This window comes from Pimephales promelas, chromosome 19 (assembly GCF_988280905.1).
Source record: "Pimephales promelas chromosome 19, fPimPro1.hap1.1, whole genome shotgun sequence".
Classification (NCBI taxonomy): domain Eukaryota; kingdom Metazoa; phylum Chordata; class Actinopteri; order Cypriniformes; family Leuciscidae; genus Pimephales; species Pimephales promelas.
The window spans coordinates 16,847,537-16,865,417 of record NC_142787.1 but is presented as its reverse complement, the minus strand read 5'-3'; the positions used below and the strand labels follow the sequence as shown (position 1 = coordinate 16,865,417).

General features: G+C 36.6%; 1 protein-coding gene across 2 annotated transcripts in view; it reads right to left on the bottom strand.

Moving 5' to 3' along the window:
- Nucleotides 1-1,306: 1,306 nt before the first annotated feature.
- The window catches only part of ccbe1 (collagen and calcium binding EGF domains 1), an 87,492-nt gene continuing 70,917 nt past the window's right edge, over nucleotides 1,307-17,881 (bottom strand). For both annotated transcript variants that reach the window (XM_039687879.2, XM_089123790.1), the window contains exons 10-14: nucleotides 16,065-16,173; nucleotides 15,215-15,354; nucleotides 5,986-6,021; nucleotides 3,835-3,870; nucleotides 1,307-1,738 (exon numbers count right to left, since the gene is read on the bottom strand). In XM_039687879.2, the coding sequence (XP_039543813.2) occupies nucleotides 1,478-1,738; nucleotides 3,835-3,870; nucleotides 5,986-6,021; nucleotides 15,215-15,354; nucleotides 16,065-16,173 (582 nt within the window). In that variant the 3' untranslated portion in view covers nucleotides 1,307-1,477. The remainder of the gene's footprint in view (nucleotides 1,739-3,834; nucleotides 3,871-5,985; nucleotides 6,022-15,214; nucleotides 15,355-16,064; nucleotides 16,174-17,881) is intronic.

The window sequence follows — 17,881 nt, the reverse complement described above, 5'->3', positions numbered from 1 at the left end:
GTATACATTTATCTTCATAAAAACAAATAAATTAGTGGTTAAACGACAACTCCGGCGCAAAATGAACCTTTGGTCTAATTACACATTGCTACCTAGTACCTAGTCAACCGTTATCTGAGATTTGTTTTCATGATTGCCGAATGTAAATAGTTTTATCTCTAAACACAGTTTAGCCTATACGCTAGGGCATAGAGTAATGACAAATAAAAATCGCTTGTTATTACCACTAACAAGGCTCAAAATAGCCCCACGCTAACACGCTAACATAACAAGGGTTCCTACATTCAAACCGAAGCATTGAGAACTGTGTCAGTGTCCATACAGTTTAATAAGAAGATATTTTATACACACAGTCAACCTCGCGAATACAGGAACCATCTTTGAAAAATAGTCTCTACCAGTCGATCTACGAACGCCGATCCAAGTGCGCTGAACTGTGCAGAATCTCATATGGTCCGTTGTTTCCAGAAGAAACACAAACCCAAACCGTTTTCTTCTCTTCAATATGTACACGTAGCCTACTGTTCGCGCTCACCGTATCACCTTATTCACATCTCACAAGCGCACTTGGATCGGCGTTCGTAGATCGACTGGTAGAGACTATTTTTCCAAGATGGCTTCTTCCTGTATTCGCGAAATTTACTGTGTGTGTATAAAATATCTGCTTATTAAACTTTATGGACACTGACAAAGTTCTCAATGCTTCGGTTTGAATGTAGGGACCCTTGTTATGCTGTCGTGTTAGCGTGGGGCTATTTTGAGCCTTTTTAGTGGTAATAACAAGCGATTTTTATTTGTCATTACTCGTATTGAGAATGAGGAGTCACGTGCCTATTTGGGCAGGGTCTGAGCCGGTCGGCCATGATGGTAGGAGACGCTATCGGTTACCAGGGTTTTTATCGGTTTTTAACGCAGCAGTTACTTCCAGGCATGGTAAAACAGTGCGGTATTGCGAGAAACTCCTCTACAACCGAGCTAAACACACGTAATCAATACTGTTTTGTCCTGGGAATCCTACCAAAATGGCGGAAAGGGGAGGGGCACTGTAAAATGACGTCAACTCCTCATTCTCAATACTAGCATTATACTAGCGTTATAGGCTAAACTGTTTTTAGAGATAAAACTATTTACATTCGGCAATCATGAAAACAAATCTCAGATAACGGTTGACTAGGTAACAATGTGTAATTAGACTAAAGGTTCATTTTGCGTCGGAGTTGTCCTTTAAGGAGAATAAAAGAGAACCATTGTATGTGTCACCTATTAGTTATTTTGGTAGACAAATGACACATTCAAAATGCCCAAATTACAAAAACGTACGTCCTTTATGTTATAAAAATAGAGATTTCATACAATGAAATACATTCAGCCTTTTTTTTCAGCGAGTATACAGTTAAATAGCAGTCTTTCTGTGATATTTACACTATTCATTCTCTCTTTAATCAGTTCTTTCTTTCAGTTCTGACTCTGGACAGTCTCAAATTGGCCAACCAGGATTGTTTAAGGTCCGGGGCAATTTCCTCTTTCTGGTGCTCTTCGGGGGGCTTTGGGGTTTGTAGTCTTCTCCGGAGCCTAAGTCCAGACTTTCCTGGGTATCCCTCCAATTGTCTGGGGCAGACGGGAAGTCCTCTCCTGAGGAGTACAACGGTCTGCTGAACACTTTGTTCTGCAACTCTGCGATGTCGTTACGAATGTCAGCCATCATGAGTAACAGGAAGTCAAAGGATCCTGGTGGGCCCTTAAAACGCAAACACATCATCATCACATGAAAGTCCACGTCGCTGGAGTAAGAATTGTCCAGAAATCCTCAGGATTAATAGAAATGGGCATTAAGCACTCATGTCACATTTTCAACACACTGGTTCTCTGTCTGTATGCCTAAATTACTGAGTTGTTCCTCTCTTACTGTGAAGCTTGAGCAGAAATAATGACAGAAATGGTTGACAGATAGAAATACAGAACAAACGATGAAGATAGAATGACACAAACGATAGATAGAACCACAGAACAAACAAATGATTGATATAACGACAGAACAAACGATTGATAGACATAACATTTACATTACATTTACATTCATTCATCTGACGCTTTTATCCAAAGCGACTTGCTATTTAAGGCCATGTCCACACTAATACGTTTTCGTTTGAAAACGTATATTTTTCTCTCCGTTTTGGCCTTCCGTCCACACTGAGAGGCCGTTTTAAGTCAACAAAAACGTATCGTTTGGAAAACGCTCTCCAAAGTGGATAAATTTGAAAACGCCGTTTTCGCGTTGTAGTGTGGACAGTGAAACCGGAGGTATTTCAAAACGATGACGTAAGTTTAGTACCAATAGATATTCATGTTTATCGGTATTGTGCCTGTTATGTGTTATTCATTTTTACACTATTGCTAAAATATGTTACTTTCTATGTTACTTAATATGTGCTATTCTTCATAGCACAGTACTGCAAAGATAACAGAACAGATAATGTGGTCTACTCACATTTGCAGTTGCGTTTTAGACCAAACATATGGTGACTGAATGGACGCATCCGTGATGGTGAGATATTTTGCTAAATAAAATTTTCCTGTTATTGTGCGATGACATTATTATTTATTTTACCATCTGTATCATCTCAGTGAGCTTTTGTGAAGTTTCACGCATGCGCAGTAAAGTGAATTTAGAAGTTTCTCATCCCCACTGAAACGTCGGAAAACACCTGAAAACGCTAGTGTGGACGGAGAGCGTTTTTAAACGAAAACCCCGTTTTCAAATGTATCCGGAATAATGTGGACGTAGCCTAAGTCAGAGGTCGCGCGCCTCTGGAGCAACTAGGGGTTAAGGGTCTTGCTCGGGGACACATTGGTGTCTCACAGTGGATTCGAAACCGGGTCTCTCACACCAAAGGAATGTGTCTTATCCACTGCACCATCACCACCCGATAACAATTGAACAAACGATTGATGGATAGAAATACAGAACAAACAATAGATAGTGTGACGAAACAAACGACAGATAGAACGACAAACGATAGATAGAACGAAAAACGAAAAATAGATCGAACAACATAAACGGTGGATCAATATAATGACAGAACAGCAGAACAGTAATGACAGATAAATTGAGAGAACAAAAGACAGAAATACAGAACAAACATTAGTTAGAAAGACAGATCAAACGATAGATAGAACGACAGAATAAATGATAGAATGACAGAATAAATGACTGATAGATTGAAATACATGCAGAACAAACAATAGATAGAATGACAGAACAAACTACAGAAATGCAAAATAAATGATAGTTTTAACAACAAAACGAACAATTGAGTGATGGTATATAACAGAACAAACGATAGATAGAACAACAAACGACAGATAGAATGAGAAACGAAAGATAAATAGAACATAATAGATAGATAGATAATCAATAATTACAAATACATATTGTTAGGAAAAAAAGATTATATAAATGACAAAGGTAGAGACCAAAAACACGAGTTGGCTTTGATGTATATGCCACAGATAATTTAAATATATAATAATAATTTTAATACTTTTTTAATACATTTATAATGATTTTTTTTTTTTTTTTTGCTATTACTGATGCTAAGCTGCAAGGCACAGTTTGCAGGGGTTTGAGATTTGGGGTCTTTTTCATGAAAAACAAATCTTCTAGACTTGATTTTGTGAATAATCACACAAAGATGTCTGCTTTAGTCCTTTGAGAGAGAGAGAGACATACAGACGAAAACTGATCAAAGGTGAGAGTGAGAGAGGCTAACAAAAGACAAATATATTTCAGACATAAGAACCATGAGAGAAAGTGCCATGATAAGAAGTTCTTACTGGAGGTCCGGAAGGGCCGGGAACCCCTTTCTCTCCCTGGAGAAACCAAACAAATATTTGGGTTAGCAGGATTACAGTAAAGAAGCCATGAGAAGTCCAACAGGACAGTTATTGCCCGCTATCTCTCAGTAACATGATCACACGTGAGAAAACAAGCCATCGTTAGTCCAAATCGAACGTCTCTACTCCATCAGCATCTCAAACGCCAGCAAAGGAACCACTACACAATACAATTTAACTGGTACATAAAACCAAAAGACAGCGATGGGTAGCTATCTGAGCACTGTTTCTGCGCACCATTTGAAGCTGGTCTATAGCTCATTTGGGGTGAGGTATGGCAGTGGGTACCACACAGCCCGACGTTGTGAGTTTTTGACCCCTCTGTGGGGATTATGTAGGGTCAGGGTTCACGTTGAGGTAGTAAGCGGCCCAGATGTTTTTAATTTGTGGATACAAAACACACTATACACACACATACTATACGCGGATCAACCTTGAACCTCTCCGTGCACATACATGTTAGAAAACAAACACAATGGAAAAGCATGCTTGTATAGCAGTTCACCTAAGGCCCGAGACATACTTGACACACTAGCGGTCAAAAGTTTGGAATAATTATGATTTTTTTTTAAATGTTTTTGAAAGAAGTCCCTTATGCTCATCAATTAAGGCAACAACTGTAATATGGTGAAATATTATTATTATATGTTTATATTATATGCTAATTTGAGGCTCAAGAAACATTTTTTTATCATGAGCAATGTTGGAACAGCTGCTTAATATTTTGTGGAAACCTTGATAAATATTTTAGTAAGATTTGATAAATTGAATTATGTGAACATTTAATTGACAATAATAGAAATGTTTTGTAACATCATATCTGTCTTTACTGTCACTTTTGATCAAGTTAATGCATCCTTGCTGAATAAAATGATTCATTTCTTTATTTTTTTTAATATTTGAATGACGGGGTTTTACAGTTTCAATAAACATTTAAATTGTAATATTATTAAACAATGTTACTTATTTATTATAAAAAAAACTTTTTTCAGATTCGCTTTCACTTCAGTAATAATCTGCAGATTGTTTTCTTTAAAACAAGACCAAACTTAGGGATATATACCAAAGCATTCTTGAATTACAACCATTGAAGATTGTATAGTGCATTTTAATGTCAATTATCAAAAGGGGGGGGGGGGGGGGTGACAGGTAAAGGGTTAAAGGCTGCAACAGTGAAGTGTTTACTTCTGAAATCAGTTTTCTCTTTTAGATCAGTTACAGTCACAGTGGGACAATCAATCGGGTTGAAGTTACTTAAACTGACGACATATTTATAGCTAGCTACCTGAATAATAGCATCCGGTTTAATGGCACAGGGTTTGAAGGCCACCTTTTACCTCCACGGTAATGCAAAAATAAACTTTGTGTACTTGCAATGTTAAGATCAAGCATTTTGCTCATGTATTTGTTTGGCTGTAGATAATTAATCCATTTCTGTTTTACTTTCGGAGTTATTTTTAGTGGATTTTAATGTCTCCAAGCCGAGCATTGATGGCTTTAAGTGACCTACCTCAATTATACTGTAACATGAACAACCTTGTAATTTAGTTCCATTACTTGATATAACAGCCAATTTTTACCATTGTGCTTGTTTTTAGTATTGTTTATGAGCTAGCAGATCAAATGTTCGACTTGAGAGTAAACGGCAGTTTACTTGATTTACATGTGCTGACATAGACCTTTAATATATCTGTTATATAATAGTATACAATATGATAAACACGATAATATACATATGATATCAAAGCTTTTATTTACCATGATGATCTGTGGGGTATTGCGAAATCCCTCAGTGTAATTACTCAATAAAAACTCAATATTTTGACTAATCATATTTGCCATTTCAAGACCGCAATAATCGTGTTTTGACATTCGGAAATATCTGTAATTCGTCACGCCATCTATGATGTCATATTTGGGCTTTGGTCATCGACACAAGAGTTTATTTCATTAGTGATTGGTCACCACTGATCTTAAACATCTTTATTCTGTTTTCCCAAATATTTGCATTCTGCACATGGAAAATAGCCCTTGGCCATGGCTTTGAAAAGTGGTGGATAGAGATAAAGATAGATCGAAAACATACCGTACCTTCATGCCAGCTCTCCCTGGAGCCCCGGGAGAACCCTAAACACACAACACATTTTGATTAAACACAAAACTACACATATCTATTAAAAATGTTTTTCATAAATAGCATATAGTTTACATTTTTTCTTTAAATGTATAATGGCATATAGCAGATCAAGTCTGCCAAGACCAAATTCATTAACATTCAATGACACGCTACAACTATTCAGAGAGTTGTCATGATTGAAATATCTAGTTCAGTCTGATGGGCTGATAGGTCCTTTACATGGAATCTGCAATGGCACAAGCTGATTGGCCTCTGCTGATCTTGCAGCCAATGAGATTGCTTGCTCAATATTTAAATAATCTGGTTCATTGTTTGCTGTATACTTGTACTGCAGCACACTATCAGAGTTTCTCTGAAACTCTCCAACTCCTTTATTGTTTAACATTTCAAATCAAATAAATAAATAAATGTTTTTGTTTAATGCTTGACTAGTTTGTTTCTCATTTGTGTTATCCAAGATGTTTCAGGCATTTTGTGCCAATGAGTTTGTGCAGTTGCAGTTTTGTGTTTGAAAATAACCCGTCCATTAGCCCACACAGGTTAAAGGCAACACTTTTAAAATCCAAGCCCAGGAGTCTCCGGCTGTTCTGTAACAGCCTGTAAGCCATTTTGTTTTTGAAAATCAGGTATTTTGTATATGGATAGGTTGCAGTATTCTGTGCTGTTTTTTTTTTTTTTTTTTGTCAATGTTGTATTACTTAAATTCATGCATTCTGACTTCTTTACACTGTTACAAAGTTGGATTATCATGTTAAACATGGCCAAAGGAAAAAAAAAAAACATGTTGGTTTTAAGGCCAAATTATACTTCTGCGCTGAGCTATGCACGTAGGCGACGCCGTCGTGAGCATTTTTGCTCTGCAGTACTGCTCCGTAACACTAGTAGGCGGCCGAGGGTTTTAATGTTTCACTGTGTTTAGATTCCTCACGGCTAGGTTACTACAAGCAATGCAATGGTGACTGAAACAGAGCGGATCATGTTGGAGTTGGAGCTTATTGAGGTGGAAAAACAGTTAATTTTAGTGAAATTACTAAAAGGCAGAAATGAGAGAAGACGTCAGAGGAGATGGTACGTGCGGAAATACGTGAGATGGTACGTGCGGAAATGTGTAGGAGGAAATGCAATGCTACCAAGCCGACCAATCACAGATCTTGCGGTCCGCGTCGTCGCGACATTTTTGAGGAGGTGCGCGTCAGGCTACGACGAAGGGTACACGATATGGTACGCATCTGTGCGTAAGCTACGCCATACCTACTGCGCGCACCCTACGCAGAAGTATAAATTGGCCTTTACTTTCTGTTCCAAATACACTCATTCAGGGTCCGTATAAGTTTTGGAAAGTTTTTTTCCGAGCATGGCCCTGTATGACGTCATGAAGGTCGGAATTCCTTGTATGGGCACTTCTCCAGGAAGAGCGCACGGACACATCAACTAGAGCGAGAGCATCAATGTGATACTACTCTAAAGGTACTCAAGATTAACATGAGATTGGTCTTATGTCCCCTTTAATTCAAAATTGATAAACGTTCACGTCTTTGTTTTTTATTCGTAATTGAACAGACATGAGAGATGAGGCCTAGACAAAAATAAAATTCCGCTTACGCCTCTGGTATGTCTATTTATGCAGCAGCATATCTTACATGCTCACAGCAGTGCGTCTGTGTATCTATTAGCAGACGCAAGTCCATACTTGCTCTGAAGCTACAGCAGCGTACCAAATGTAGTCCGCCAAACCAAATACATTATAATTGCCATATTCAATAACATGCTAAAACTATTCAGAGATTTGTCATGATTGAAATTCATAAATTCAAAAACTTTCAAATTAATTACAGAAAAGTTGTCTGGAGTTTTATATCAATCAATCTGACACGTCCGGTGATGTGAGCTGCATTACATGCTTGATTGAAATGGTGGCTACAAAGAAATTTCTAACGTTTAATTTGGTCATGACGTGTCTTGAAAAACGAAGACAATTTGACGGCCGATGTAGGCGAAGTCACGCCAAATCTTTAGCCAGAATTTTGTCGGAGGTAAAATTTTATCACAACGGTCATTAAAGGGTAACTAAACCCCTGATCAGAGCCTGACTTTGAAAAATGCTGGAAAAGTGGGCAGACCCCAGCGGAGGGGGGCGTGCACCTGAGGCGCATCTCTTTGTATGGAACTTGCCTATGTCACCAACAACCGCTGTGTCACGTACCACCACAAACATCCAATAGGAAAATTCAACTGCAGTAGCCACCGGGCAGCACTAAGACGTTTTTACACCATATATTGTAGAAATAGAACACTTTATAAACAAATGCCAAAAAAGTTACTCGAGTCAATGACTGGTATTAATAAAGATCCATTCTTACAGATCATTAACAAAAAAAAGTTCGTTAAGTGTTTAGTTACTCTTTAATCAGCTGTCGGTGTACACGTCAAACTAATGGTTAGAGACTTCCGATTTTATCACAGGATCAGAGGATTTTTTTAGGATTTGCAAAATTTGTCTCAGAAGGCCAAATCGTGGCCAAAAATCGCACAGTGCGCACCTGCCTTAAATTAGAGTCCAGAAACGTAGAAATATAATAATGTTATTGTTAATAAAAAGTCTTTATCAAGGTGTAAAAATACTACTATTAGAAATAGTCTTTTAAATAAAAACCAACAAACAAATAATCAAGAGTTCATGTTTAAAAGTTCATCAGTCTAGCTTTTTCATAAAATAGCTTTTGATCCGAACAAACCCATTTGAAAGCTAAAGGCCAAAGTAAGGACTTTCTGCAATCCAGAAAATTATAGATTTGATGGTCCTGTTCCAAAACTTCCAAATATTTTCACACATCAAATCATGCTTGTCCAGATCTCTAGGGCAGATCCGAGACGCATTTGTACCAGAATGGAAAACATGATTCATTGATCTAAAAATACTGCATTGAATTCTGTTTTTATGCGGGTGATTAGAGAGAGCTATTTCTGGGGCAGTGGCAACGCTAACAGTCCATTAGTAAAGACACAGAATATGTGTGTTTCTGGGTGGAGCGGTTGTGACAGACAGGGGAGTCTCATGACTACACACGTAGGGTCTCGGACTTGTATTTATGCACAAGCAACCCACAACACGATCCCACAGACGCAACTGGCGGCAGCTCCTTAAACAGACTTTTCCAAGTACACTGTTCCAAGCGGTATTGCTTCTCATTTATCAAATTAAAAAAATGAAACTTTGAACACTCACAAAATAAATTTATATTATGAGCTACGACTCCAGAGCTTTGAAGGGCTCATGTTTCTACATCCAGGATTCATAAATTATTACACAACTTCAGAAGTATTTTTCTTCATTGACGACTCACGCTTTAGCGATGTGGTCCAATGCATTAAAAGCGAAAGGTCGACTCTATCAGACGGGTTAACAGTCGGCCTCGAGAAGCACATGGGCCAAAGAAAGCAACCCATGTGCAGTAACGCAGTCAGCCTTTTCTCTGTTATTGCCATTATCATTTGTCAACATCCAGAGGTAGGATGTATGTAGTGTTTTGGCATATTGATAAATGTACTACGAAAGGCTTGGCACACAACCAGCTTTTTTGGTCAGAAATATATCAATCATCGGCTGAAAGGATGGGTGATCAAATATGAAAAAGGAGGACAGACAAGAACAAAAAAGGATGAAAGTGATTCCCGTTACCCGTCCTAGTTTCCACCCCACCTGCAAAGACGCCCCCCTTCAGAGAGTCAGAGGTCAGCCAGCTGAAGGTCAGGGGGTTTAGGGGACACGTGTTCAAACGCTAGCCCAGGCGGAGGTGACCCAGCTAGGCATGATGTGGAGAGCTGAAAATCTGTTGTTTTATTGGAGCTAGACATTTGCAAACTTAAAGGTATATCTCTACTTTATTTAAATGAAAAATTAAATACAGTTTTTTTTTAAATAAATATATTAATATTTAATGTATATAATATAAATTATATATAACAGTAATATTACACTTTATATCACATAAATTTATTAATTAAAATTAACATTATTTAAGTAGAATAAAAATGAATGTATTATTATTCAATTATTTTCATATTAATTTTAATTATATTAATGTTATACATTACTGAAAAAGTATGTAAAAAGTATTTAAATTATGTTAAATTACAATATATATAAATTATTTATTCAAATATAGCTATTATATTTATTATATATATATATATATATATATATATATATATTTATTAATAATAAAATCAATACAAATATAATAAAAAATTACTTCAATAAATATTAAAATAATTAAATGAGAATAAATGTATGATTTAAGAATATATTTATACTGTCAATAAATTGACAACTGGCACAGAATGCAAAAACTAATTTTTTTGTTTTTTTAATTGCATTAAACATCAAATATGCACAACGCAGAACCTGTGTAGCAACACCCTGGCAACAACTCACACCACCACAGCATCTTGTATGCATGAGCAATAATTTTTTTTAAAGAATATACAATGTCCTTGATTTGTATCAATATTATACTTTTTATATAAATGATGGGATGTTACTGAAGGCAATGTTTTGAAATTGGGACTGTGTATGTAATAGTTTGTTGTGGATTTGATATGACACAGTGATTAACAAAAAAAAAAAAATGAAATGGTACTTCATGTCAAAGAAAGTGGTGTCTTGGCGCAGTATTAAATGTAAACACAGTCGATAATGCCTTAAATGAATGTAAACAGTCAGGACATAAAAACGGCTAAAGTGTCAAAATACTGGATCTGGCCATTAGGACTTGCAGTGTAATAGTGTGATAAAGTCACACACAATCTCTTCCATGTAAGTTTAAATTAGTCTCAAGCAGGTTCAACAGTGAGAAGCAGGATATTCTGTTGCAATCTAAACGGTCAAAAATCCAACACCACATACGCTGATAGTCCAAAGCCATTTTAAATGATTTTAGTGCAAACAAAACAGATCCTGCACCTGCTGATCCAGTTTCAGTATTACAAGGCTGTTGAAACTATTAAGCGCCTCCCGTAAAAGCAAACACGAAATGGAACTGCATCCAAAAAACAAAGAATTCCATGGCTACAAGAGCTCAAAACTGATTATGTCCCAAATGAGACCAGACATTGCAGATTTACTCAGCGTTCATGACCTTAGAGTGAAAATATTTCAACTACAAATGCATCTTAAGTGTCTAAAGAAAACATTCAGTGATATTTACATGTCAACAACATACCACATTTCTCAGTAGATCTACAAATATTCGCGGTCATGAACTTAAGACTTTGTCTCCAGAGGCTAGATACACACATGACGCAAAGTGATGATTTTGCTGAAAAGGTTGACATTAGAAAGTCTGCTGTGATTCACAGCACTTGTAATTTAAGTGTGAAAAAGTGTGTGTGTGTGAGACCGTCAGTCTGGGGAAGAATGTGTGACAGAGTAATGAGGGTTAACAGTCTGTAACAGGAAGTGTAAAGCGTGTCACCGTCGATAGCAATCGCAGGTCAGCGAGCTATATCACTATCATGCTGTGTCTAAAATGAAGCTTGGCTCAATAAATCTGCAAATGCTAAAAGTGTAAAATGAAGTTAAATATTAAGTAAAACACTTACTAACAACTGTAAGTGTGATGTTTAAAATCTTTACACCAGGGGTGTAATCCTACTCCTGGAGGCCTAACGTCCAGCAGAGGTTATGTTTAAATCCCTGATCGCACCAAGTCCAGAGTTCCAGCACTAAAAACAAGCGTCACATGATTTCAAACACAACAACGCATCTCTATAAACTTCTTCATCCACTTCTGAAATATCGTTCTCATTAATTTACCATTTTTAGCCAAAGGCAACTAACTGAAATTATTAAAGGAGTAGTTCACTTTTGAAAAAACTTTTGCTGATAATTTACTCACCCCCATGTCATCCAAGATATCCATGTCATTCTTTCTTCAGTCGAAAAGAAATGAAGGTTTTTGATGAAAACATTCCAGGATTTTTCTCCATATAATAGACTTCAATGGGAACCAAACGGTTCAAGGTCCAAAAGACAGTTTCAGTGCAAACTGCAAACTGTTCAAAGGGCTTTAAACGATTCCAGACGACGAATAAGGGTCTTATCAAGCGAAACGATCGCTCATTTAAAAAAAAAAACCAAAAACAAAGTTTAAGTTTTATAAGCTCAAATGGTCGCCTTGCTCTGTACGTTTGTTACTCTCCTGTTCAGACTCGTTCATCAAAAATGAACGAATCTTTTCCCGAGTCATTTGGTTCATTCAACGAACGATCAAAAACCTTAATTTCTTTTCGACTGAAGAAAGAAAGACATGGACATCTTGCATGACATGGGGGTGAGTAAATTATCAGCAAAAGTTTTTTTTTTTTATAAGTGAACTACTCTTTAAGTTGAAGTTTAAAAACTAAAATTGATTAAACTAACACTGAAATATAAAAGCAAATAAAAATAGATAAATACTATAATAGATTATAAATAATTCGGTCACAATTTGGATTAGGGCCCAATTATCACTATTGATAAACTATTAACTAATGACTTTTGTCTCAATAATCTCCTAATGACTGCTTATTAATAGTTAATAAGGTAGTTGTTAAGTTTAGGTATTGAGTATGATTAAGAGATGTAGAATATGGTCATGCAGAATAAGCCATTAATATGTGCTTTATAAGTACTAATAAATAGCCAATATCATGGTAATATACATGCTAATAAGATTAGCATGCACTAGTTAATAGGGATAATTGGACCCTAAACTAAAGTGTAACAAATACTTCTAAAATAACAATTATTCTATTATATTTCTATATAATATAAATGAATATATACATAAATACATAAATTATTATTACTATGACTACTACTAGTAGTACTACTATTATTATTATTATGTTTTAGGTTATATTCACAAATTTAGAAAAAAAGAAAAAAAAACCAACTAAACCTCAGTAGGAAAATATATATATATATATACACATGTCCAAGGGAAGGATTAAGCACCACTGATTAAAAAACCTTGAACCTGCTTAAGTACATCCTTTAGCTAGTCATAATAAATGTGGACACCCAACTAGACTTATGTTCAAGAATGTAACCCACAGGCCACCCGGATGTCATAAAATGGATGCTGAGCCAAAACGAGTTATCTTCATAGAGCTTAATGGTGAAGAACAGACAGACGACAATGGAAAACAGCACCAATGCTCTGTGTCCGAAGCATTAACATACATCAGCATTAAATGGAGCAGCGCAAGACTAGGCTAATTCTAATTGATTAATATAGATGCAGTAAAATGAACTAGTGCACATTCGTCCTCAAATCAGACACTTAAGGATACTGATTATAGCTGATAATACATGGTTTGTGAGCTCTCTAGGGCATTTCAGACTGTAGACAAAAGTGGCCCGAATGTTTGTGCAGAACACTGTGAACAGCACAAACCACATTGAATCTGATCTTTTCGATTCTGATCTATGCCTCTTCCATAACGTGGTCCTAAACCAGATACAAGTTTGAGTGCGACCTCAGTCTGAACAGTCACATCTCAATTCATGCAACTTTTACGTCACTCTAGATCATCATTCGTCACAATTCTGCTTTGCTGATTTTTCATACCGGTGGTTGTTTATACTAATAATAATAATCATTTGTTACATTTATAAAGCACTTTTCTAGGTACTCAAAGTGCTTTACATATGGAATGGGGAAATCTCCACCAATCAACCGCCACTAATGTGCAGCATCCACCTGGATGATACGACGGCAGCATATTGTGCCAGAACGCCCACCACACACCAGCTTGAGAGGAGTAGTGATGTGTCGTTCATGAACGATTCGTTCATTTTGAACGAATCTTTAATATGACTCGGTACTACCGAGCCGTTGTCTCAGAGTGATTTGTTCATTTTGTCTTAACCATGCATGCGCAAAATTGCGCAACATATGGGTTCTGAATCTGTACTGGAAACAGATGATTAGTTCCGGATCAGTACCGGAAAGAGAAATGATTAGTTTATCTCTCAAACCTTCGGGTTTAAATCCTTTGTTCTTTTGTCACATGAATTGTCACCGTATTGAATAGCCTACTAATTCACAAACTTTTTACAAACAAGCATGTAGATAATGTATAATATAATAGTAGTTAATTAATGTATAATAAAACACAGCACAGATGCACAATATAGAAAAGAGACATACAGGGACAATAATAAGACGGAACTTATCTTGCACATGTTTTGTATTTTAATGGCTAAATATAAAACAATATACATTCAGACGCAGTCAATACTACGAATCTAATGTTGTATTTGATGCGAGAACCCAGCGGTCATGTGACAAAAGAACAAAGGACTCAAACCCGAAGAAAATGAACTAATCATTTCTCTTTCCGGGACTGACAGCATAGCCTCTATGGGACTGACAGGAAGAACGAAAGACTTGGACCCGGCCGAACCCGAACTCGAGACTCGAGAGATGAACAAATCATTACTCTTTCCGGCCCTGCTGTGTCACACATGGCACGGCCCAGCAGACAGATCAGAGTCAGACACTGACAAGTGGACAGCAAACGTCTCGAGACAGTAGAGGAGGAGAACAAACCTGATAAATATGAAGTCGCAAAGGAAAGAACGTCTCGGATCAGGAGGTGAGATGAACTAACAGAATCAGACAGCAATAGCCGGAACTTAAGACCCAACAACCAATCAATTAATAAAACATTTCAGTTGCTTATAATTTGGCTTTGGTTGCATTACTCTATAGTTTATTTTTATTCTTTTTACAAATATATTCAAGATTTTTGTAAGTACTAGATGTGTTGCAATATTTAACATGCTATTTTAATTATATTATGCTGAAATGAATGAAATGAACTAAAGTACTCGAAAAAAAGATTCGTTCATTTTGCTGAACGAGACTCAAAGATCTGAGTCAGTAAAATGATCCGAACTTCCGACTACTAGTAGACTCCACCACCAATAAGCCAATGAGCCAATGAATCAGTGGAAGGACAAAGAGCTGTTATACTCCTAAGTATTATGGTGACAGCTCTATACAATCAAACTTTCATTGGATAAACTGTACGAGAAAAACTTTGCTTTCTTTCTTCTCATCTTTCTTCAGTGGCACATCACTTTATAAATGCAGTGTGAACATAGCCAGGTTACTTAGGAGAATTGATACGTACCACTGGGCCACGTCGACCCTGTTTAATATGAGACAGGTCCGGAGAGGGCCCAATGGGCCCCATGTCTCCTCTGGGGCCAGGCAAACCTGGTGGCCCCATCTGTCCTGGGGGGCCAGGGAAACCTTTGGGTCCTGGACTCCCTGAGAGAAACATAAGAAGTGACAGGTTTAAAGAAGAAAGGCTTTAAGCAAAAAAAAAAAAAAAAAAAAAAAAAAAAAAGAAGAAGAAAAACAAGGATGACATGAATGGAGAAAATAAACACTAAATAACTGTCACCCCCTTTTTTGAGCATAGACACAGAAATGCAATATCTAAACTTAAATGTTTGTAATAAAGACCTTGGCTGAGGCCTATTTACAAAAAAAAGACATGCAGCAGATTATAAAAAAATTAAAGAACAAAAATGTTATAGAAGTTAAAATTTACTGCAAAGCAAATGTACTGTAATAAACATTTGTTTTTTTTTATACAAAATATGTATGTTACAAAACAAGTTTTACTCTAAAATTGCTATAAAAATCAAAGCCATACGTCTAACTAAGTTGTGTTCCAAATTTGAAGTAAATTTCACAAAAAAATTATACCAAAACTAGCCACTAGGTGACACGTACATGCCATTTAATTTTTTATGCATTCTTCTGTAACATATTAATACATTTATGTATCCAAATAAGCCAAATCTGTCACCGAATATGGAACATTTAGACATCTCAGACCTTCGCTTTTGAATGATAGCTAATTTATGATGATTACTAAAATATGTTATATGAAAAAAAAAGGCCATAAAAAAAGCACGGCAAGCGTCTCGCAAGCAGGACGGTTACAGTTAAGGACAGTTAACAAAGCTCACCTGAAGGCCCAGGTATCCCTGGAGGTCCAGGTAAAAACGAGTGTGTCATCATCATCTTTTCATTGGTCATCTGCTTATTGATCTCTGTGTTGCTTGGCAACAAGGCAATCTGAGGAAAATAGAGTTAAACAAAACGCAGTTCATCCAGGGTCTTGCGGTTTCCTGCATTACAGGCATGGATAAGACTGAACAGAAACACAACATGCACTAGCTTTTTAGTTCAGAAGCTCAACAGAACCAAAAATGCAAGACTTGCAGTCAATTTTACAGAAAAGAAACTCATAAATGACAATAAAAGTTATTATCTCTCATGCTGATCCAAACTCAAAATGTGCTTATTTATTTTCTGCAAAAAAAAAAAAAAAACTTCAATAAAACAATCTGCATGAAAAATGAATGAATTAGTGATATAGATAACAAGCCATTTGGACTACTTTTGTTTTTATTGTATTTTTATTGCTTTTTATTGTATTTTTATTGCTTTATTATTCAAAAATATGAGGATGAGTAAATTTCTTAGAACTATTTCTTCCAGCATATGTTTAAGGATGTTACGGTCACCTGATAGCAATTATAGTAGTAGTCTCTTATGCTCACCAAGGCTGCATTTAGTTGATAAAAAATAAGTAAAAACAGTAATATTGTGAAATATTAATACATATTTGAATACATTTTAAAATGTAATGTATTCCTTTTATGCAAATCTAAAGAGAGAGAGAGAGAAATTAATACTTTGTCAATCTTTTAATCATTCAAGGATGCAGTAAATTGACCAAAAGTGTCAATGAAGACATTGATAATGTTACAAAAGGTTTCTATTTAATAAAAGCTTTAATAAATTGAATAAATAAATTTCTATTCATAAAAGAGTCTTGTAAAAAGTACCACCATTTCAACAAAAATGTTTATTACAGTTTTTACTGTATTTTGAATGAAATAAATGCAGCCTTGGTGAGCATAAGAGACTTCTTTCAAAAGCAGTAATGTTTCCAAACCTTTGACAGGTACTAACTGTACATCATCTGACAGGAGGGAGTGGCTAAAATATGTGATATTACAGCCCATTCTCACCCCCAAGGCGTCACTTAACTGACGCCTTGGGAAGCATTTGGACATGCTTCAATATCTGACGCTTTAGGCGCCCTTTAGCGTCAGTTCGATGACGCCCTAGGATCGCGTGTACCCTACCCCCACCCCACACCTAAACCTAACCGCGTCCTCTGACTGACGCTTTCCTTTAGCGTCAGTTAGATGACGCCGTAGGATCGCGTCATGTAAGTGACGCTAAAGGGCGCCTAAAACGTCAAATATTGAAGCATGGTCAAAGGTGACGCCTTGGGGTGAGAATGCGTTGGATATTACAAGGAAGATATGAGAATTATAATTGAAACCAAAGTGCCATTAGCATGTAATCTGATCTATAAACTGTAACATATGCCATTTACAAAAACAGGAAATCCCCGAATTATTCAGGTTGGTGCATGGACTGAGATCAGTGCCTGTCTTTTACAAGCGTTCTTTGTGAAGTATTTCACTTCAAAGAACTGGAAGTATCCATTACTTGCTAACCTCTGAGCCCTGGACATCAGTGCACTCTCACACACGCACAGACCTTTGAGGTCTCGCCACATACAGCAGATACAGCCCTAGGCCAAGCGCATAAATCTGCACAAGTGTCTGTGTCCAGCCCTTTGCAAGCAATTTAAATCTCATTTGTCATTGTTTCTGGTTTTGATTTGTGTCGGGTTCAGACTGCACATTTTTCAAATCTGAGTGCCAATATCAAGCACTTATGATGCTGCCGCGAGAGATTAGCA